We start from the raw sequence: 23144 nt of genomic DNA on the forward strand, positions 1-23144 counted from the left end.
CCTTACCAGGTGGGATTGACGGAGGACATCGAAAGGGTGCAAAAAAGGCAGCTCGTTTTGTATTATCACGTTATAGGGGAGAGAGTGTGGCAGATATGATACACGAGTTGGGATGGAAGTCATTACAGCATAGACGTTTTTCGTCGCGGCGAGACCTTTTTACGAAATTTCAGTCACCAACTTTCTCTTCCGAATGCGAAAATATTTTGTTGAGCCCAACCTACATAGGTAGGAATGATGTAGATGTAGATGTATGAACCTTCATGCCTTATTTTGGTTCGTAAGCAGCATAATTCTGACATTTTCTGCTATTTTGGCGTTACGTTAAATCACTAGTCTCATTTTTGCGTTAATTTCATTTTTACTTCATTTATTCTGATTCCATGTTCTGTGTTCATTACATTGTTTATTCCATTCAACAGGTCTTGCAATTGATACGTTTACATCCTGAATTTCAATCGCACTCCCGAAGCTTCCTTTTATATCCATCATAGCTTCTTGGCTACGCAAGTAGAACAATAGTGGTCTGTTTTAATGCCAGTGTTTATCTTTTATTGTTTCCTCTTGTCCTTGTACGAAAGTATATTACCCATTCTCCCCCACAGCTTGAATTATTTTCTATTTCAAGTTCAAATAGTGTTATACAATTTTAATTTGAATGTTGTTTCTAGGTCGGCACACTGCACTGCTTTTATTTTAGTGACGTCGTGATTCCATTATCAAGTGCAACATTAGAATTGGCCGTATGCTATCAATACTTTTCCTAAATACGGAGCATCTAACGGATAATTTCTCATTCTTTTGAATATCATTCTAGGATGAATGAAATCTTTAAATATATTTTCGATAGTTTTTGCACCTATGTGCCTTTGCTCTTCTCGTGTTTTTGCAGATATTGTTCTGAAAGTCCGATATTGTGTCCCCAGGTTCTGCTTACTAACTTGTATAATCGTTTGGCTGCTATTTTCAACAGCGATTTTAGAAATTCCAGAGGCATGTTACCTATCCTACCTTGTTCGATCGCCTGCCTCTCAATATTCCATATCCGACACTGATAATAGATCCTGTACACCTTCTGCCCGGGAGCTAAGATGAATTATGCGATCTGCTAAGTGTAATGAACAGCCTAATGAGTACGGAATATGAATTGCGAGTAAATCGTAGAATGACGAAAGTAATGAGAAGTAGCAGAAATGAGAACAGCGAGAAAGAACAACAGCATTGACCGTCACGAAGTAGTTGAAGTTGAGTAATTCTGCTGCCTAGGCAGCAAACTAACCAATGACGGACGGAGTAAGTAGGAGAGCAAAAGCAGACTAGCACTGCCAGAAAGGGCATTCCTGGCCAAGAGAAGTCTTCTATTACCAAACATAGCCCTTAATTTGAGGAAGAAATTTCTGAGAATGTACATTTGGAGCGCAGCATTGTGTAGTAGTGAAGCATGGATGTGGGAAAACCGGAACAGCAGAGAAGCGAAGAATTTGAGATGTGATACCATAGACGGATGTTGAAAATTAGGTAGACTGGTAGGGTAAGGAACGAGGAGGTTCTGCGCAGAATCGAAGAGGACAGGAATATGGGGAAAAGACTGAAAAGGAGAAGGGACAGGATGATAGGACATCTGTAAAGACATGGAGGAATGACTTCCGTGGTACTAGAGGGAGCTGTAGAAGGTAAAATCTGTGAAGGAAGACAGAGACTGGAATACATCGAGCAAATAATTGAGGATGTAGGTTACAAGTTCTACTCTGAGATGAAGAGGTTGGCACAGGAGAGAAATTCGTGGCGGTCCTTTTAAAAACCAGTCAGAAGAATGATGACTCAAAAAAAAAAAAAATCTTTCAAACTGAAATATATTTCTCATTGTTTTACGACAGCAGACCTTTACTCCCCCTATTACATGCTTTCCAGAGTACACGTTCTACGTATGTCGTTTCTCCTCTGCGTCTAACAGTGGTATTCAATTTTCAGATCGAACGGCGACGTGTTCGTGCTTTTCGTTTTACAGTTAGCGTATTTTAACTTTTCTGTATGCTGTAACTGTCCTTGCGAGAAAAGTTTCCTTTCCGATTCAACCCACACGCCGACAAAATTTGTATGCGAGTGACTCCCTGTGTCCTCGAGGCGTCGCAGTCAGTCCGTGCACACAATGGAGTGGTTTTGGTTCGCTGGCACGCGCGCGCCTGCTCACACGGTAATCCGGGCGCGTGCGCTGCTCCCAATGCGAGGACGTGTCAGTCAGCAGCCTGCAGCAGGTACAGGCGGCCAATTGGGGGCCTTTGTGTGGGGCTGAAGGGGCTCGCTGGCGCCGTCCATCTCCTTTTTCCACTGCCCCGTTTGTCGTCGATTCGCCTGGAGAGACAGTTGCCTTATTGTGTCGCCTATTGTCTGTCTGTGTGTAAGACAATTAATGGAACTGGGCACAAAGTAACATCTGCTACGTCTGAGATACACGTGAGGAATAAAGAACTACTGTGTTCTTGTTAGCATCTCCATAGAATAAAGGCAAATAAAACAAAACAAAAAATTGTACTTGTTCTACGGTGTCGTAGGTGTGACTATAAAGAAATTTTACTGTGTCTTTAACGTGCAAATGATCATCATTAGCTATTCCCCATTAAACAAGTCCTCTAACTTATGCAGCTAAACCTACTCATGCTGTATCTGCACGTTTTCTAACGTCATCTATCAACCTTTCATCAGGTGGTCGACAGGGTTGTTTTCCAATCTTTGGAAGCAGTGAAACAATTGGCTTCTCAGTTAGCCTGTTTATACGTGCAAGCAACTTCTACATAATTGCCATTATAGTAATAATTCCACTGCAATCCTTCCATGTCCTAATGGCTCTGAGCACTATGGGACTTAACGTTTGAGGTCATCAGTCCCCTAGAACTTAGAACTATTTAAACCTAACTGAACTAAGGACATCACACACATCCATGCCCGAGGCAGGATTCGAGCCTGCGACCGTAGCGGTCGCGTGGCTCCAGACTGAAGCGCCCAGAACCGCTCGGCTACACCGGCCGGCAATCCTTTCATGTCTTAAACCGTAATCCCTGACCTCCATCTCTTCATTACTCACCAACAAATCATCGGTTTCAGTGGTTTCACATTGGAAGTCCATGCCTCGTAACTGCGTAACTGTTAACCGCTCCATTTTCCGAGCATCTGCCCGGCTGACGGTAAAACTACGCAGCCGGAAGAAGAGTGCCAGCGAACTGCAACAGAATCCCGCCATGTCACTGCGGTGCGTGTTGCTTCCTCCTGGCTCATGGGCAGTGGTGTAAACATCTAGCAACTCGAAGTGGAGTGTCATCAGCCGTCGGAAATATGTAGCATAGGGATTGCTCTTCTGTTCCTTTCATCATAAAAACCTTACTCTGTTTCAAATATGATTTATCTGCTTCAACGATCTGCACACTAATCATTTATGTTTGACGAATAACTGCTTGAGCTGTTACTGTCAATCTGACTTTCTTTATGGTTTTTACAAGTAAAGATTTGTACTGTATAGAACACACGCATCAAGTTCAAACACTAGGTTATACCAACATAATTCCGTGATTAACGGAACGATGTTTAGTTTTACAAGGCATGAACGTGTGTTCACTGAATGTCGCCCACAGGTATGATTCACACGTATTGTAATGTATTTTTTTTTTTTTCAAAAAATACTCCAAGCCTTTGTGTACGCCATGTGTGTGGGCGGGGGGGGGGGGGGGGGAGTAGATGCGTGAGAGGCTGGGCGGAAGGACTGTTATCGCATTTGAAATTGTGCTGTGAATTATAACTGAGTCGGTATTCGACTTACCTTCGTATACTTTCTTACTAATATTCTCCCACGAGTCATCATTTTATAAATGCGTGATGAACACAAATAAATTTTATAGTATTTACTGTTCTAGCTATTATGCAATCTACTTGATAGTTGAAGAAAAAATTGAGCAGTTGATTCTTACGACTCAGATGATATACATAGAGGACTAAGAATTCTTCGCACTCAAACCTCACAGCGAGTTTCTTTCCATACTAGCAACACAAAAATCTCTATAACCACAACGCTTCATATGCATTCTTTTGGTAGATGGTGGACATCAGACAAAAAGATTTTTCCCCGTTAAGTGCAGAGCGGGGTCAAGACAGGCTCAAGTGCAGTATCACAATCAGAGTGTAACCAGGAAAGAAAACCACTATAGCAAATAGCTAGACACATGACTGCGCCATTGCCACAGCACACGCGAGCAGATAGTGCAGAGTGCGACCGTAGCAGAATGGCCACATCACAACAAGGTACCATAACAACATGCTAATCATACACAAGAATGTCTATCAGCCCGCTGACATGGCGCAAAGCGCCAACGTTAAGAACTGAAAGCCACATTTGAGACAGTGCAGTACAGTGTAAAGCGCTGTAAAGCTTAGGAAAAGCGGCCAAATTATCACATCTTCACAACTTGATAACACGATTGGCTACAGACAACCAGCAAAATACTGATACATTTGGAGCATACATTCTATTCCATTCTATTCATTTTCCAGCAGTCATTTAGTGTGACAGACTTTTAAGTTACCGCAAATCCACGTCGAGGCATTCCATGCTACGCTGTCTAATACTCGTTTGGCGACTTCAGCTACAAGACACCAGCAAACCTGCTCTGGGGTTCCATAGCTGCTTGGATTGTTGCCACTCTAGTGAAAATCTGTCTCCCACCAGAATTGATCTGGGGACAAATAAACGGTTACCTGCTAACAGCTTGCCGCACTCACTGTCTGGGGGAGGTGCATTTGTGCTGCTCCCCCCCCCCCCCTTCCGCCCCTCTGGCTGTACCTTCAAGCTGCTACGAGAGTCTTAACCATCTCTTTTTGGGAGGTCACGACATATTTCTGCACAGCTTCCATCATCCTGTGCAGAAATGTTGGCCACGAACCTGAGCACAAACTGTGATGCCTTGCAGAATTCCTCTGTAAAGCGGAGTGGACAACGCCTACAGACCTCCAGTGAGCATCCAGGAAAATGACACCTCTATTGAATGTGTGTTTCCTGACCTCCGATGTCCAATGTAAACGACACTGAGCTGGACAAATCAGCAACCCGTGTCTGTTGGATATCGTCATGGAAAAGCTATTTGAACTTTACAAATCGTGAAAATATATGTATTTACAGCCTACGCTGTTTCACTGATGCCCTTGGACGTTTCGCTGAAACCCATTCCCCCACTTCAAGCTCGGCATTCTTTTTCCCCAGAGGCCACAGCTTCCTTGGTTTCCACAGTACATATGACATATACCTCCATCCCACAGGCACAACTTGGATATAAGAGTAGCAAATTAAATAGTGTAAAACAGTGCCTTAAATGATGTGGGCATGTGATTCTTACTGTATATCATGAGAAATATGGGAAGAGGAGAACAGCATAACCAGAGGCAGATTAAATACTAGATAGATGAAGTTGGTATCTTTTACACCGGAAAAGGACTTTAACGAAGGAAGGAGAAGCAATGCTGATTGTTGTAAATGAACCAGAATAGATTCAAAGGAGTGCAGCGATGGAGCAATGGGTGATAAGAGAACACAGCTATTGCTTAAAGGCAAACTACTTTTTTAAACTGAAATAATTAAAGTGATTACTCTCTCATTTTTCTGTTACCATTTAGTTATTGTGCATGTTTTGTACAATACCTGCTGTAATTCCTCGTATAGTGATTAATAAGTCAGATATCATGCAGTGATGGCAAGAATGACAGTTAAAACACGCAGGCATAGTTGCAGACTCGAACCCACATGTGGAATAATCCAACCCAGCACCCTACCTTTTACATTAACTGGCCAAAGCTGCTGCACTGTATTGACTGCATTTAGCACACAGGTGATTGAACTGCTGTCACATTGTGCCGAATCATTCAGACAATGTCAGAAAGGTAGAAAATTTTAGTGACTGGGCGGGCCGATATGGCAGAGCGGTTCTAGGCGCTTCAGTCTGGAACCACGCCACCGCTACGGTCGTAGGTTCGAATCCTGCCTCGGGCATGGATGTGTGTGATGACATTAGTAGTTAGGTTTAAGCACTTCTAAGTTCTAGGGGACTGATGACTTCAGATGTTAAGTCCCGTAGTGCTCAGAGCCATTTGAACCATTTAGTGACTGGGGGGAAAAAAATCACGAAGGGTGTGCCACAGGCTTCAATTTTGGGTTAACCACTAATCCTTGTATATGTCAATGACCTTCCGTTTTACATTAAAAGTGTAGAATTAGTACTTTTTGCAAACGATACTGGTATTACAATAACACCTATTAGAGTGAAAGCAACAGAAGAAATGACAAATGATTACTTTCCAAACAATCATATAGTAGCTCTCTGAACATAGACTCTTCCTAAATTCTGGAAAAAAAACACTACACTCAGTTACGCACAACAGATAGAGAGATACCAACTGATACAGCACATGAGCAGGAGTCAGTATACAGAGTATACTGGGTGTACTGGAAGGAGTATATTTCTGAACTTCTCAAACAATTAAGTTCATCAATCTTTTCAGTTATCATGTATACATATTGTACAAACTGATTCGTTCAACATCATTTCGATAACTGAATCCTTCACATGATCTATGGAATATGTGACTAACTTACCACCCTTTGATAACTGTTTTCTAAAAGAATTTATGCATTCCGAATATTAATTACAGACTTTCCAGAAGTCCGAGTTCACGAACTTCCCTTCGCACAGTATACATTGATAACGTGAGACTTCCTTAAAACTGATGGGAACAACTAGGTGATAACGATAGGAGCGTCCACTATGACAGTGTAATGTAGTTTTAGCGAGAAGTACACGTTCTCAACGGAGTAAAATATTTGCACGTAGGTTGTGAAATTGATATTGTGTGCATGATTTAAGAAGTGCTTTGAAGAAGTTTATTGCAATTTCAAAGCTTTGTCAAGACATAAATGAATTATACACACTGGCCGCGAGCGGACATTGATTGAGATCAGCGGGGAAAGTTGAAAATTGTACCGGAGCAGGAATCCAACCTGGATCTCTTGCTTACTAGTCAGATGCGCTAACCACTGAGCCATCCAGACACAGTGGTCACTCCAAATTCACTGACTACCCTAGACATGATGTGTCTGGAAACCGTGACCGCTGCAGCTACAATGAAAGCACACCATATGTGTCACTTGTTACATTTTCTTCAGACTGCCAGTTTCGATCCGTAACATAAATCTTCTTCAGATCTATATAATCGTTACTACGAAATTGCAGCTTGTAACCAGGGCAAGGATGATTCCTCACCCAGGTGACACACTGCGCTTCACAGTAATAATCACGCGATCTTTTGCCCCATCCCCCTCCTATCTCTGATTCTCTGGAAAACTGAAGTGTTCGCTCAACACTGAAATTTTAGGCATTCAGATGAATGAAACGGGTTCGTTGCATTAGATGTGCAGATGGCTATTACATTGAAAGATGTGCCTCAACTCACTTGAGTACTGCATCGTGCATCTCAAGGGGCCCATTTTATGAGTTTTCTGAAATTATAAAAATTCCTCATACAAGGTAGTCCATCTGAAGTTTCGGATGAGATTATCTCGAAAACTATACATCGGGTAAAAATAGTGGGTAAGACAAGTTCGCAAGCCCAAAGGGGGACATCGACTGATACTACACGTGACCTCCAGTCCCCGCCCCCTTGAGTGTGGTGGGGGGCAACTTTTAACTCTTAAATGGAAACACCCATTTTTATTACAGATTGAGATTCTCCGTAAAAAGGTAATCAATTTTTGTCTGAAACATTTTTTAAACCATTGACAGATGGCGCTGAAATCAAGAAAAATTAAAATTGGGGGGAAGAACTCCAATTTATTTAAAATGATCCGAGAAGGACGCATCAAATTGATAAAAAATGCGCACCAATTCACTCATTATGCCGAGTTAAACTATTCTTTATTAAAAAATGTATCCTAACCGCCACAGTTTTTGATGGAGGGAGGCGGAATGATATTAAAATTTCATTAGGGAACTCTTCACAATTGCATTACTCACCCGACTGTGGCGCTACCTTGGCCAGACTGCGAACTATGGCTCAGTATGAAAGTCTGTGCAATGCGACTAGACGTCACTTCACTTTCAGATTGTGAACCGTAAACATCAACTGACGAAAGTAAATTATTCTTTAGTGAAACATGGCTCACTGTGCTCCTACATAGATTGTTGATATGACGTTAATTTTAGGTGAATGCCATAACAATTACGCTGCAGCTGCGCAATTGTATGCGGATCGTTACCCAAACAGACGACATCCAAACGAAAACATTATTCGAAGTTGCACTCAACGAGCCCGAAATCGATGCATGCAGCGTCCACCTCATCATCGCGAATACAATGAAAATTACGCTCGTACCCTTACCGTTCTCGCCTGTGTTCAACTGGATCCCGAAATGTGTAGTCGTGCGATTCAGTGACAAACTGGAAATCCCGAAATCAACTGTTTTGAGGATTTTGAAGGCACATAAATATCAGGCATATCATATCACACCGACACAGGCATTAACGCCGAAAGAAATGCAAATACGCGTGCATTTCTGCCAATGGGCCTTGGAAATGATAAGAGGTGACAATGATTTTATTAGATACGTTACGTTCACCGATGAAGCCACATTCGAACACAATGGCGAATTAAATCGTCATGATTGTCATTATTGCTTCCTTGTCAATCCACACTGGTACAGACCCGTTGACAATGAACACAAATGGTCGATAATGGTCTGGTGTGGAATTTTACTTGATAGGACCGCATTTTTTTGACCGAAATGTTACTTTGGAATCTTATTTACAACTTGTCCGTGATCATTTGTTGGAGTTAATGGAAGATGTTGATTTAGAAACTAGGCAACGAATGTGGTTCCAACAGGACGGAGCAGCTCCCATTGTCTACATCTACATCTACATGACTACTCTGCAATTCACATTTAAGTGCTTGGCAGAGGGTTCATCGTACCACAATCATACTATCTCTCTACTATTCCACTCCCGAACAGCGCGCGGGAAAAACGAACACCTAAACATTTCTGTTCGAGCTCTGATTTCTCTTATTTTATTTTGATGATCATTCCTACTTATGTAGGTTGGGCTCAACAAAATATTTTCGCATTCGGAAGAGAAAGTTGGTGACTGAAATTTCGTAAAAAGGTCTCGCCGCGACGAAAAACGTCTTTGCTGTAATGACTTCAATCCCAACTCTTGTATCATATCTGCCACACTCTCTCCCTATTACGTGATAATACAAAACGAGCTGCCCTTTTTTGCACCCTTTCGATGTCCTCCGTCAATCCAACTTGGTAAGGATCCCACACCGCGCAGCAATATTCTAACAGAGGACGAACGAGTGTAGTGTAAGCTGTCTCTTTAGTGGACTTGTTGCATCTTCTAAGTGTCCTGCCAATGAAACGCAACCTTTGACTCGCCTTCCCCACAATATTATCTATGTGGTCCTTCCAACTGAAGTTGTTCGTAATTTTAACACCCAGGTACTTAGTTGAATTGGCAGCCTTGAGAATTTTACTATTTATCGAGTAATCGAATTCCAACGGATTTCTTTTGTAACTCATGTGAATCATCTCACACTTTGCGTTATTTAGCGTCAACTGCCACCTGACACACCATACAGCAATCTTTCCTAAATCGCTTTGCAACTGATACTGGTCTTCGGATGACCTTACTAGACGGTAAATTACAGCATCATCTGCGAACAATCTAAGAGAACTGCTCAGATTGTCACCCAGGTCATTTACATAGATCAGGAACAGCAGAGGTCCCAGGACGCTTCCCTGGGGAACACCTGATATCACTTCAGTTTTACTCGATGATTTGTCGTCTATTACTACGAACTGCGATTTTCCTGACAGGAAATCACGAATCCAGTCGCACAACTGAGACGATACCCCATAGGTCCGCAGCTTGATTAGAAGTCGCTTGTGAGGAACGGTGTCAAAAGCTTTCCGGAAATCTAGAAATACGGAATCAACTTGAGTTCCCCTCTCGATAGCGGCCATTACTTCGTGCGAATAAAGAGCTAGCTGCGTTGCACAAGAGCGATGTTTTCTGAAGCCATGCTGATTACGTGTCAATAGATCGTTCCCTTCGAGGTGATTCATAATGTTTGAATACAGTATATGCTCCAAAACCCTACTGCAAACTGACGTCAATGATATAGGTCTGTAGTTAAATGGGTTACTCCTACTACCCTTCTTAAACACTGGTGCGACCTGAGCAATTTTCCAATCTGTAGGTACAGATCTATCGGTGAGCGAGCGGTTGTATATGAGTGCTAAGTAGGGAGCTATAGTATCAGCGTAATCTGAACGGAACCTAATCGTTATACAATCTGGACCTGAAGACTTGCCCGTATCAACCGATTTGAGTTGCTTCGCAACTCCTAAGGTATCTAGTTCTAAGAAACTCATGCTAGCAGATGTTCGTGTTTCAAATTCTGGAATATTCCATTGTGCTAAAAATGTGTGGAACGCTTTAAATTTACGGTACCCTGGTCGGTGGATAGGACGCGGCGTACCAATTCAGTGGCCTCCACGTTCACCAGACCTAACATCTCCAGATTTTTTTAAAAAAAAGCGATATGGAGCAACGCATTCGAAGAGCGTGTGCAGCCATACCACGAGATGTGCTGCTCAAAACTGTGGACAGCTTTCGCAGACGATTGACTTTATGCATTGAAGCAAATGGGGATAATTTTGAACAATTTCTTCGTGGCTAATTTCATTAGTTAAGCACCCCAACTTGTGAGGGGCAAGGTGGCTCACAGTAACGAAGCACCCCATGGCAACGTCATTCTACCACGTCCATGTCGTTGTTTCCGGGTAACGCAAAAATTAGGATACAGTACATTTTGTATAAAAATAGCTTGGCTTAACGAAAGATTTGGGACACATTTTTTATCGATTTGATGCGTCTTTCTCGGATAATTGTAAATAAAGCGGGGTTCTTCCCCAATTTTACTTTTTTCTGAATTTCAGGGCCATCTGTCAATGGCTTAAAAATGTTTCAGACTTAACTTGATTACTTTTTTATGGAGAGTCCGAATCTGCAAGAAAACATGGGCGTTTTCATTTAAGATTTAAAAGTTGTCCCCGCCCCACCCAAGGGCTTGGGGACTGGGGTCACGTGTAGTATCATTTGATGTCCCCCTTTGAGCTTACGAACTTGTCTTACCCTTTATTTTTACCCGATGTATAGTTTCCGAGAAAATCTCATCCGAAACTTCAGATGGACCACCCTGTATATAAAACAGTTTATTTGCTCGTTTATAGCATGGCTATTCTCCCTCAGTTCGTCTTAGTCCAGCATCACTTGTCCTACTTACCCATATAAGTCCGTTTCTATTTCACGGCCGAATATTTCAGTTATGTAGTTACTTCACCCTGAAATGTTCAAGATTACTTCCGAAATTCTATCTTTATGTATATTCACCTAAGAAACTAGTTTTCAACGTGCTAGCGATGAATTTTATTCGGTCTCTGCTGTCTTCAAGTTGCTCGAAACTACGATTCTATATAGATTTAGTATCTTTACTTCCCATAAATATTCGTTTATAAACACGACACAGAAACTATTCTATCACTTTCAGACACAGTATATTTCAATTTAAAGTCTTATCCACGCATATGGACCGCAACCTGTTCACCCGACTGCTGTCGAGTAACTATATAGCTCCTAAAAGGTTCTAGGTCATCAGCGATATCGCAGTCATTAGAAATGACGTTCTAATACCGATCTTCGGTATGGATATCATCAATGGTAACTTACATTCTGATTACGACCAGTGAAGGCGTCTTTTTTCATTGACCACCGGCCTCATTAGCCCAGAAAGCTAATGCACAATTGCCCGGCAGCGTAGGACTCGGAGGTAAGCCGGCTCGAGTCCTAGTTGTGCATGTTAATTTTCACTGCCTGTATTTGGCCGCCAAGAGAAGGAGAGGCAATGGCGTAAGGTTCCTGATCGCTATCATTTGTGTCACTGACCTGGATTAAATTCCATACGTCTCCGCAGTGTCTCATGAAGTTAGAGCATGCCAAACTGTTGTTGGTGACGTCGGATGGGAACGCTACGTTTATCGGCTTCCTTCGTGCCAATAGAGAGGAGTAGGCTATATGCCTTCTGTCATCAACATTATATCACACAAACATAGCACCACACTACACATCCATTCATTATACTAACCTACTCTCTAGAAATACACGTAAGACACACCTCTGACGCATTCACAAAGATGCGCTGCGAAAGTAATCCCTGTTCATCTAAACAGTCTAACCATCGCCTCGGGGTCTCCCGGCCAATAATGTCTCACGACTTTATTTCGCTTATTATCGATTCATGAAAAAAAGTAATCATCTAATAAGATACATTCGCGAATTGTCTCACCGATATTGAAGTAAAATTAATAACAATGTAAACATCAGGTGTAATCAATAATTACAGCACCAATAATATTATCAGGAGCATCAAAAGTATCACAGTCAGCTGTAAATGTAGCTTTCTTCTCGGCATACTTGATCATGTTGTTGACTATCCGGGCATTAAACTGATTATGGATAAGTACATGAAGGTTGATAATAGCGTCACGACTGTAGAGTTGAATATTCATGTTTTCGAGTAAAACTTGCTCATAAAATCGTTTGCGAACTTCTTCCAGTGGCGAAAAAAGTATATGTCCGAACGTTGAAGCAGGGACATTGCGCCATGTGGAATGGTTGTTGCCTGTATGTGTTTATCTCACATTACGAACAGGTCTTGTTAGTGGAGTGAAAATGAATTCAAAACTAGACATCATTTTGTTCCAACATTGGAGCAGAGACTGCTGTCCCATCATTGATCAAGACTACAGTTCTCCACCTCGCCTGATTTTCAGGGCGTTATGTATACCTTCTGTGGTCGGCTCATTTCCTTTTGCACAACGGGACCAAATGTACCACTTTGTTTACGGAAAGCTGTGAATGTCGCATTCACCCATGCTAGACAGTGTCTGGTCTCTGTGTATGTCGTAATAGGCGCCAGGTTGGTTGGTAAATAGAATTTCAGTTGCTGGATAACTAAGAAAGATAGTGTGCGTCTATTCAGTACCAATTGCAATAGCAGAATTCTCTATCTCTTGTTGCTCGTGGTCATGTTTATACATTACGAACTGCGTAACTTTGCGACTCACATTCTTGTGAACTGTCTTAAAATTCCACACCCAGGTAAATCCAATTTTGAAAGCCGTCAGTCCCAGCGCTCTAGCATTTGTGGATGTCTACCGTCTTTTATCACCATCATGCTGTGAGGTAACGGGAGAGTTGTGACGCCCTGAAAACATTCGTTCGGAGTTAGCGTGGCCTCGCGGGCCGCTCGGCGAGTCGATGGCGTGGTGCCGGACAAGAGGGTTAGCCCCAGTGCATGGTCCACGGACCGTGTGCTGGGGATTTCATGGTGACGCTGTTTCGATGAAGGAGACATGCCAGGAGTGCCAAAGATGGTGGACTTTGTGAAACCTTAATAGCAGTCATTTCATAGTTCTTATAGAAATTAATAGTAGCTAGATGAATCATGATACCTCAAAAAGAAACATGTACATTACCATTATTTCCACGAAGATTCTGATGGTGTAATCAGATTTTCAATATTTTTATTAGTTTAAAGTTTAATATCTGATGATAAATTATACAAGTAACACCCAGCAACCAATTTCAAAAATCTATACGGTTCATCCGATTTTGTCGATCGACATTTCTTTGAAAAGCTATTAGTGTAAACCTATAAATTACGGTCATGTAACTTGAGTAGTACATGAGTTATTGAAAGTCAAAGTGGCTGATTACTATGGATCATGTCAGGCCGTAAGTACTCCACAGTTACACGAATAAACGGCAGCAGCATGCTTATAAAAATATTTATTCGTGTATGTCTTTGTTAATCTGACATATACTATTCATGAAGAAATTGGCTGAATATTTACTGTGTTTCAGAAAGCACAGAGACATTAGGCTACTGGCCTACCTTTTGTTGTAATTCCTTTGATATATGTTTATTTAATTTGTCTATGGGTTAATAATGTGTGTTACAGTGTGTTTATGGTCTAGCCATAGGAATAATTACTTAATTTCAAGTTATTTAAACGTAAATCTAGTATTTCGAATGTTTCATTATGTTTGTGAGTGTGTGTTGGCTTGAAGACATGGCGGAAGCGCTGTAGCCAATCACAGGACTCGTTACTACAGCAAGCGACTGCCGAATTGGGGGACGAGCAACGTTCAGAAAGACGATGTCAGTTCTGAACAGTACATCATAGGACATCGGAGGTGCTGGACACGAGATAGTCCTGGAGAGCACGGGGTGACAGACGCACAGATGCGGGAAAGACTTGGAGAGTGGATCAGTTTGCGCGTGGTAGTGGAAAATAGAAATATTTCGTGGTGACGACCTGTGCACTTCTGAGGCCTCCGTGGCTTCTGCAATGAAGACGTAGTATGCGTTTATGAGTGAATATCTCGCGAGCTATGTTGTTGTTCATAATTAATTACGTGAAGTAGGTATCTATTGTTCCCCTGTTATTCAACTTATATTTTATTTAAATGCTGGACCATTGACACCAATAAGTGTTTTACAGTAATATAGGGCATTCTTAAAGGAACATCTGCAATCGTACTCATCATTTAAGGTCGTTAAAATAGTACCTGCAGAATATATATAACGTTCAAAATTCGCAAATGCCAAGTAATAGGAACCATCGACCATCCGATTCTAGTGTATATTCATATTGTATACTGCAGACTCAGCAATATTTGGCTTGCTATGTGGCAACTACGTATCCCAGCCCCTAGACAGAGAAACCAGCCAAACCTTTCAATATTTCAACTCTGAGTCAGAGGGTACATAGTTGAGGGAACCACACCATTTATTATTGAAAGCCCGCAATGCACAGCCACGAAGTCCGGCCTTCCCTTTTGAAAAGTAGACAAAACGTACTCCAATACGAACCTGATTTTCCCATGTTTTGTTGCTTGTTGTTCATAATATCTCTCATAACAAGATAATTCCTAGCCTTGATCCTTTTGAAGCGATGCATGATTATTTTCAAGGCTAGCCTTTTTTATGCTTCATTTACCATCATCTAATCGAAAGGTACATAGTCATCAACTATGTCATTAGTAAGAGGCTCATAAATAGGTTCGACATCAGTAATGTCCTCGGAAGGCCTTCGCACCAGTTCCTCATGCTCTAGGATTTCAGTGACAGCGGCGTCTTCAAGTTTCATTACCAACCCCAAGTTAGCGTTTACAATCTCTAATTCATTCTGGTATAAAACCACTAACTTCAATCTGGCGCAAAACCACTAACACCTTGTTCACGTCAATTCCCATTATGCGAGATACAGACACAAATAAAAAATGTCCTCTTACACAATGATATTTTCACTCTGCAGTGGAGTGTGCGCTGATATGAAACTTCCTGGTAGATTAAAACTGTGTGCCGGAGCGAGACTCGAACTCGAGACCTTTGCCTTTCGCAGGCAAGTGCTCTACCATCTGAGCTACCCAAGCACAACTCACGCCTCGTCCTTGCAGCTTTACTTTCGCCAGTACCTCGTCTCGTGCTTTCCAAACTTCATGAAAGATCTCCTGCGAAACTTGCAGAAGTAGCACTCTTGGAGGAAAGGATATTGCGGAGACATGGCTCAGGCACAGCCTGGGGGATATTTCCAGAATGAGATTTTCACTCTGCAGCGGAGTGTGCGTTGATATGAAACGTTCTGTCAGATTAAAACTGTGTGCCGGACCGATAATCAAACTCGGGACCTTTGCCTTTCACGGGCAAGTACACTACCATCTGAGCTATTGGTACTGGTGGATGTAAAGCTGTGAGGAGGGGGCGTGTGTCGTGCTTCGGTAGCTCAGATGATAGAGCACTTACCTACAAAAGGCAATGTTCCCGAGTTCGAGTCTCGGTCCGGCACACAGTTTTAACCTGCCAGGAAGTTTCATATCAGTGCATACTCCAGAGTGAAAATCTCATTCTGGAAACATGCCCCAGGCATTGGCTATGCCATGTCTCCACAATAACCTTTCTTCCAGGAGTGCTACTTCTGCAAGATTCGGAGGAGAGCTTCTGTGAAGTTTAAAAAGTAGGAGACGAGGTACTGGCGGAAGTAAAGCTGTGAGAACGGGGCGTGAGTCGTGCTTGTGTAGCTCAGATGGTAGAGCACTTGCTCGCGAAAGGCAAAGGTCCCGAGTTCGAGTTTCAGTCCGGAACACAGTTTTAATCTGCCGGGAAATTTCATGTCCTCTTACAGTTTACTATATCACTCGTATTCAAATACTATAGAGTCAGGATATACATCTCTTGCAGTTCCGAGGCACTGTGCTGCCGCGCGCAAAGATTACCTGCAAGTGACGTTCTTTTACGAACCTGTTAAAACGAAAAGCTAAAATGAGCATTACTGTCATCTAGTGGGTTGGCTATGCCTACGCGTAAAACATGAGTTCAATGGTTGCGAGACACTTTGCGAATGTACCTCTATAAGGTGAATCTCTATGAATGAATTCGAAGCAAAGACTGTGATAAGAAAATTGATGGTGTTGTGTATGAGCGACGACGGTGGTTTGAAGAAACCTGTACGATTTCTGGTGTGTCTTGAGTATGGGAGTTGCTTAAAATGGTTTACGTTGGCAACCAACAGTGTTATACATTGTGGACTGCTTGCCACGTCATCATGGAGTTTTTCAAAATGTGTATGTTTCTGATTGAGTACCGTTGCCTTCTTACAGGATGGTGTGTGGCACTGGGGTCCAGGGAGGAAGCGTCGCAGGGCCCGGTGTTCCTGCAGGAGCCGCCGCACCGTGCAGACTTCTCCAATTCCTCCGGAGTCGCCATTCACTGTGCGGCACACGGCAAACCGCCTCCGGTGAGTCATTCCACGACCAGACTTTCGTTCAGACCGCGAAATCTCTGTACAAGGTAGGACTAAAACTAAATCCATCTAAAACCCAAGTGGTACTTGTTGGTCACTCTAAGCTCATTAGCCCAAAACATCGGGAATCCGTACCATCACTAATCCTAAATGGAACAAATATTAACTTCTCTCCCTCAGCAAAGAGTTTGGGAGTAATAATAGATGAAAATCTAAATTGGACAGAGCACGTAACTGCAGTGTGCAAAAAAGCATCAGCGTCCTTTCATTTCCTACAAAAATATAAAAAACTCATCTTCGATCTGAAAAAGAAATTAGTACAAACACTTATACTCCCAATCATTGACTAGAGCGATATTATCCTACAAGGCCTCCCTCAGGAAAACTCGCGACGTCTGGGACTGGTCATCAATGCCTGTGTCCGATATATCTGTGACGTTCGACTTCTTGATCACATTTCACCAGCATATGCAAAATTGTCCTGGCAGCGTGCAGACAAACGCAGAAATTTCCATACACTCTGTCTCATCTACTGCCTTATAAATGTACACTGTCCCTCATATCTCTCCTCGTCCTTAACGCTTATGTCGGGAAAACATGACAGAAACACACGTTCCCATCATAATAAAATCCTCTCTGTTCCACTGCATTGCTCAGTCACCTTCTCTAAGTCCTTTACAGTAGCGGGAACCCGACTCTGGAATAACCTCCCTCGTTTTGTTAGAGAACATAAAAGCATGTCCGGCTTCAAACAACAGTTAATGACGTATCTACTTAAGCAACAGTAATGCCTTCCTCTGTACATGAATGCACTTCACCTCATTACTTCCCTCTTTCCTCCTCCTTAAATCTCCCTATACTCGCTATACTAGTAAACATCTACTTTACACACCAAGATATGAATGTACATCAGCACAAATCTTCATTACTATTGCAAATTTTTCTCATGTTTATCATTATCATTTGATTTTTTACTATTATTATTATTCCTTTTATCATCTGTATCTGTATCTGTATGTATAGCACCTGTTGTAAAAATACTGCCAGCATTTACTTCATTAGGTCGTAGTCATTAATCTTTATTCATATTGTCACTAGAGTAATCTAATTTTCTTATTTAAACTATTGTGATGATGTAACTCTGATGTGTGAAATGCTGCATGTGTGGAACATTGGTCCGATGTGAAAGAGGGCCTGATGGCCCTAATCTGATCAGTCTAAATAAATAAATATAATGCAACCTTCGCTACTTGATCCAGTGTAGACCCAAAACTATTTACCGTGTGGGTACCCTGCGTCATAGTAATGATGTTCAGAAAGTGTTAAGGTCATGACTTATCGTTAGCCGTCGGCATTGCTACGGCGTCCTAGGTTGAAACAACAGCATCAGTGTGCAATACAACTGCAGACAGTCAACTTGGGACTGGACAAGGTGAGCAGGGATGTACTTGCACAGCGTAAACCACTGCAACAGAGCTGACGCTCTTCGCAAGTAACGACACGATGACCTGATGTTTCTCGTGAGGTCACTCGGTTACTCCGTAACACATTTGGAGAAAACCGAATCACTCGTTTACACCTACACAGATAATCCACAACCCACCGTATTGTGCGTGGCTTAGAGTATACTGTACCACTATTACTCATTTCCTTTGCTGTTCAACTCGCAAATACAACGAGGGGAAAACGACTGTCTGTATGCCTTCGTATGAGCCCCAGTTTCTCGAATCTCAGTTTCGTGATCCTTAAGCGCAGCGTATGTTGGTGACAGTAGGATCGTACGGCAGTAAGCTTCAAATGTTTATCGTTACAAACTGCATGGCTATCAAGATCACCTGATTTGAATCCCTGTGAGTTTGTGGCTGGAGGTTTAGCTGTAGGACAGGGCTTATCAAGGGGGACACTAACACCTGTTGGAGGTTGAAGATGAACGTCGCAAGAGACAAAGCCAACATTTCGCGCGATATGTCTCAAGCAGCAGTAGTGCGGTTAGAGGCTGTCGTGAATGCAGAGGGTCGCCACAGTGAGCAACATTTGTTACCTAGAACATAAACACCGCACGATATTAACAAATGGTACCCTCTGATGTGAAAATTAAAATGTCTTTCTCTCAATTATTTATTCGTTATTTCTCTTTCGCAAGCCCTTACAAAAGTTTTCACAAAGTTTCGTTGTCCTACGATCACTCAATTTTTTGTGAGCACACTCTCAAGTTGCGAAAGTCTAATTTCAACCACCCTGTTTTCTCCCAACACCTGAACACAGCTTGCACCCTACACCACGTTTATTTAATTTCGTCATGTCTTGCTGTCCATTAAAATAGCTAAACCAGGAAGGATAGCAAATAATTAAATGTTATTGGCGTGCATTTTCGGTATACACCCCTGGAAACTGAAATAAGAAGACCGTGAATTCATTGTCCCAGGAAGGGGAAACTTTATTGACACACTCCTGTGGTCAGATACATCACATGATCACACTGACAGAACCACAGGCACATAGACACAGGCAACACAGCATGCATAATGTCGGCACTAGTACAGTGTATATCCACCTTTCGCAGCAATGCAGGCTGCCATTCTCCCATGGAGACGATCGTAGAGATGCTGGATGTAGTCCTGTGGAACGGCTTGCCATGCCATTTCCACCTGGCGCCTCAGTTGGACCTGCGTTCGTGCAGGACGTGCAGACCGCGTGAGGCGACGCTTCATCCAGTCCAGTCCGGAGATCTTGCTGGCCAGGGTAGTTGACTTACACCTTCTAGAGCACGTTGGATGGCACGGGATACATGCGGACGTGCATTGTCCTGTTGGAACAGCAAGTTCCCTTGCCGGTCTAGGAATGGTAGAACGATGGGTTCGATGACGGTTTGGATGTACCGTGCACTATTCAGTGTCCCCTCGACGATCACCAGAGGTGTACGGCCAGTGTAGGAGATCGCTCCCCACACCATGATGCCGGGTGTTGGCCCTGTGTGCCTCGGTCGTACGCAGTCCTGATTGTGGCGCTCACCTGCACGGCGCCAAACACGCATACGACCATCATTGGCACCATGGCAGAAGCGACTCTCATCGCTGAAGACGACACGTCTCCATTCGTCCCTCCATTCACGCCTGTCGCGACACCACTGGAGGCGGGCTGCACGATGTTGGGGCGTGAGCGGAAGACGGCCTAACGGTGTGCGGGACCGTAGCCCAGCTTCATGGAGACGGTTGCGAATGGTCCTCGCCGATACCCCAGGAGCAACAGTGTCCCTAATTTGCTGGGAAGTGGCGGTGCGGTCCCCTACGGCACTGCGTAGGATCCTACGGTTTTGGCGTGCATCCGTGCGTCGCTGCGGTCCGGTCCCAGGTCGACGGGCACGTGCACCTTCCGCCGACCACTGGCGACAACATCGATTTACTGTGGAGGCCTCACGCCCCACGTGTTGAGCAATTCGGCGGTACGTCCAACCGGCCTCGCGCATGCCCACTATACGCCCTCGCTCAAAGTCCGTCAACTGCACATACGGTTCACGTCCACGCTGTCGCGGCATGCTACCAGTGTTAAAGACTGCGATGGAGCTCCGTATGCCACGGCAAACTGTCTGACACTGACGGCGGCGGTGCACAAATGCTGCGCAGCTAGCGCCATTCGACGGCCAACACCGCGGTTCCTGGTGTGTCCGCTGTGCCGTGCGTGTGATCATTGCTCGTACAGCCCTCTCGCAGTGTCCGGAGCAAGTATGGTGATTCTGAAACACCGGTGTCAATGTTTTCTTTTTTTCCATTTCCAGGAGTGTAGAAGGAAGAAAACATGATTTATATGTAAGCAATTCGGTGGCATACAGAGCGCGAAATGTAATACCGCGATATGTCACCTCTGGTAGCAACACTTTTCTAACCAAGTTCGACGTCGAGAAAACACACACTATGTGCTCAAAAGTGGCTGTACACCACCAAAAAATACGTTTTTCATATTAGATGCAGTGTGCTGCCACCTACTGCCTGGTATTCCATATCAGCGACCTCAGTAGTCATTAGACATCGTCAGAGAGCAGAATAGGGCTCTCATCGGAATTCACGGACTTCGAACGTCTTCAGGTGATTGGGTATCACTTGAGTCGTGCGTCTGTACGTGAGATTTCTACACTCACAAACATCCCTAGGTCCACTGTTTCCGATGTGAGAGTGAAGTGGAAACGTGAAGGGATACGTACAGCACAAAGCGTACTGTTGACTAACACAGACCGCCGACAGTTGAAGAGGGTCGTAATGTGTAACAGGCAGACATATATCCAGACCATAACACAGGAATTCCAAACTGCTTCACAATCCACTGCAAGTACTATGACAGTTAAGCCGGAGATAAGAAAACTTCAATTTCATGGCGGCTGCTCATAAGCCACACATCACGCCAGTAAATGCCAAACGAAGCATCGCTTGGTGTAAGGATCGTAATTATCGAACGATTGAACAGGGAAGAAACTTTGTGTGACGTCAAGAATCACGGTACACAATGTGACGATCCGATGGCAGGGTGTGGGTATGGCGAATGCCCGGTGAACATCGCCTGCCAGCGTGTGAAGTGCCAACAGTAAAATTCGGAGGAGGTGGTCTTATGGTGCGCTCGTGTTTTCAATGCAGGGGGCTTACACCTGATGCTTTGCGTAGCACTATCATAGCACAGGCGTACATTGATGTTTTAAGCATCTTCTTGCTTCCACTGTTGAACAGCAATTGGGGGACGGCGATTGTATCTTTCAACACGATCGAGCACCTGCTCATAATGCTCGGCCTGTGGTGGAGTGGTTACTCGACAATAACACCCCTGTAATGGAGTGGCCTGCACAGAGTCCTGACCTGAAACCTACAGAACACCTTTTGTTTTGGAACTCCGACTTCGTGCCAGGCCTCTCCGAACGACATCGTTACCTCTCCTCAGTACAGCATTCCGTGAAGAATGGGCTGCCATTCCCCAAGAAAACCTCCAGCACCTGACTGAACGTATTCGGAAGCTGTCATCAAGGCTAAGGTTGGGCTAACATCATATTGAATTCCAGAATTGCCGATGGAGGGCGCCACGAACTTGTAAGTCATTTTTCAGCCATGTGTCCGGATACTTTTGACCACGTAGTGTAGTTCGGATGACACATACAGATACGTCACTATACGCTGCTTTAGCTCTGTGCCACAGTTCATCCATCCCAGTGGCTGTGATTGGTGATGTGCCTGTGTTTCGGTAACTCATGACCGCAGTCAACAAAATTAGAAAAAAGGCCGTTAAAGTAGCACTGAAGTTTTTTTAACTATTGACTAGTTCAGTTCTTCAGACCATTTTAAAATCATTCTGTGGAGCAGAATATAAGATCTTACAATTTGTGCGATGTTTTAATGGATGCCAAAGTACAGGGAATTTTGATGAAAGGTTGTATACCACAAAGTCGCGCAAAAACATCCATTACGTGCTAATGCAGGCCACATAACGAGTATATGGGCCGAGTGCAACATTTTATTTACGAAACGACCGTACCTGCAACGAAATAGTTACAGGTGAGCCTTAATCGTAGTCAAGGCCCTCTATCCTAGTTTGCTTAAGATTAATGCTCACCTAGCATAAATTCGCAGCATACAGCGCAGTACGGTAATTTTGTAAATAAAATGTTGCACTCAGCCAGACACGTTTGCTGTGTGCCCAGCATTCATACGTAATGGATGTGACTTACGTGGTATGCAACTTTTCGTCAAACTTTTCTGTGAAACTTCATTGTACATGACCATCAGCTAACGCTTTCTATCAGTAGACCATTATCAAGTCGAAACAAAGCGTAACCAGTTCGTCCCTGCGTCATTTGAAGCATCAAGCTGGTCACTCTTTGCGTCCGCTTGATAACGGTCAACTGATCGAAAGCGTTAACACAGTGTTACTCAGCGTAAAAATAAACAGCTGATGATAATTTACAACGAAGTTTCACAATTATTTGACAGCTGTATAGCCCGATCCCATCACTAATTCAAATTTCTCTGTATTTTGGCATGGCCTTACGTATTGTACAAACTGTATGACCTTGTATTCTGTTCCACATGGACTGAATAGGACCGAAACCAGTCATCAGTTAATAACGACCAACTTCTATGCAATATAGAAGGTTTCTTACAAATTTGTTGAATGATTTCAGGTTATTTCCTTGTTGACATCCAGCATG

General features: G+C 43.3%; 1 protein-coding gene across 1 annotated transcript in view; it reads left to right on the forward strand.

The window, feature by feature from the left end:
- The first annotated feature begins 2149 nt into the window (after window positions 1–2149).
- LOC126335651 (Down syndrome cell adhesion molecule-like protein Dscam2) overlaps window positions 2150–23144 on the forward strand; it is a 176618-nt gene continuing 155623 nt past the window's right edge. The window contains exons 1-2 of the mRNA XM_049999107.1: window positions 2150–2255; window positions 16818–16954. Coding sequence (XP_049855064.1) covers window positions 2150–2255; window positions 16818–16954 — 243 coding nt within the window. The remainder of the gene's footprint in view (window positions 2256–16817; window positions 16955–23144) is intronic.

This window comes from Schistocerca gregaria, chromosome 2 (genome assembly GCF_023897955.1).
Source record: "Schistocerca gregaria isolate iqSchGreg1 chromosome 2, iqSchGreg1.2, whole genome shotgun sequence".
Taxonomy (NCBI): domain Eukaryota; kingdom Metazoa; phylum Arthropoda; class Insecta; order Orthoptera; family Acrididae; genus Schistocerca; species Schistocerca gregaria.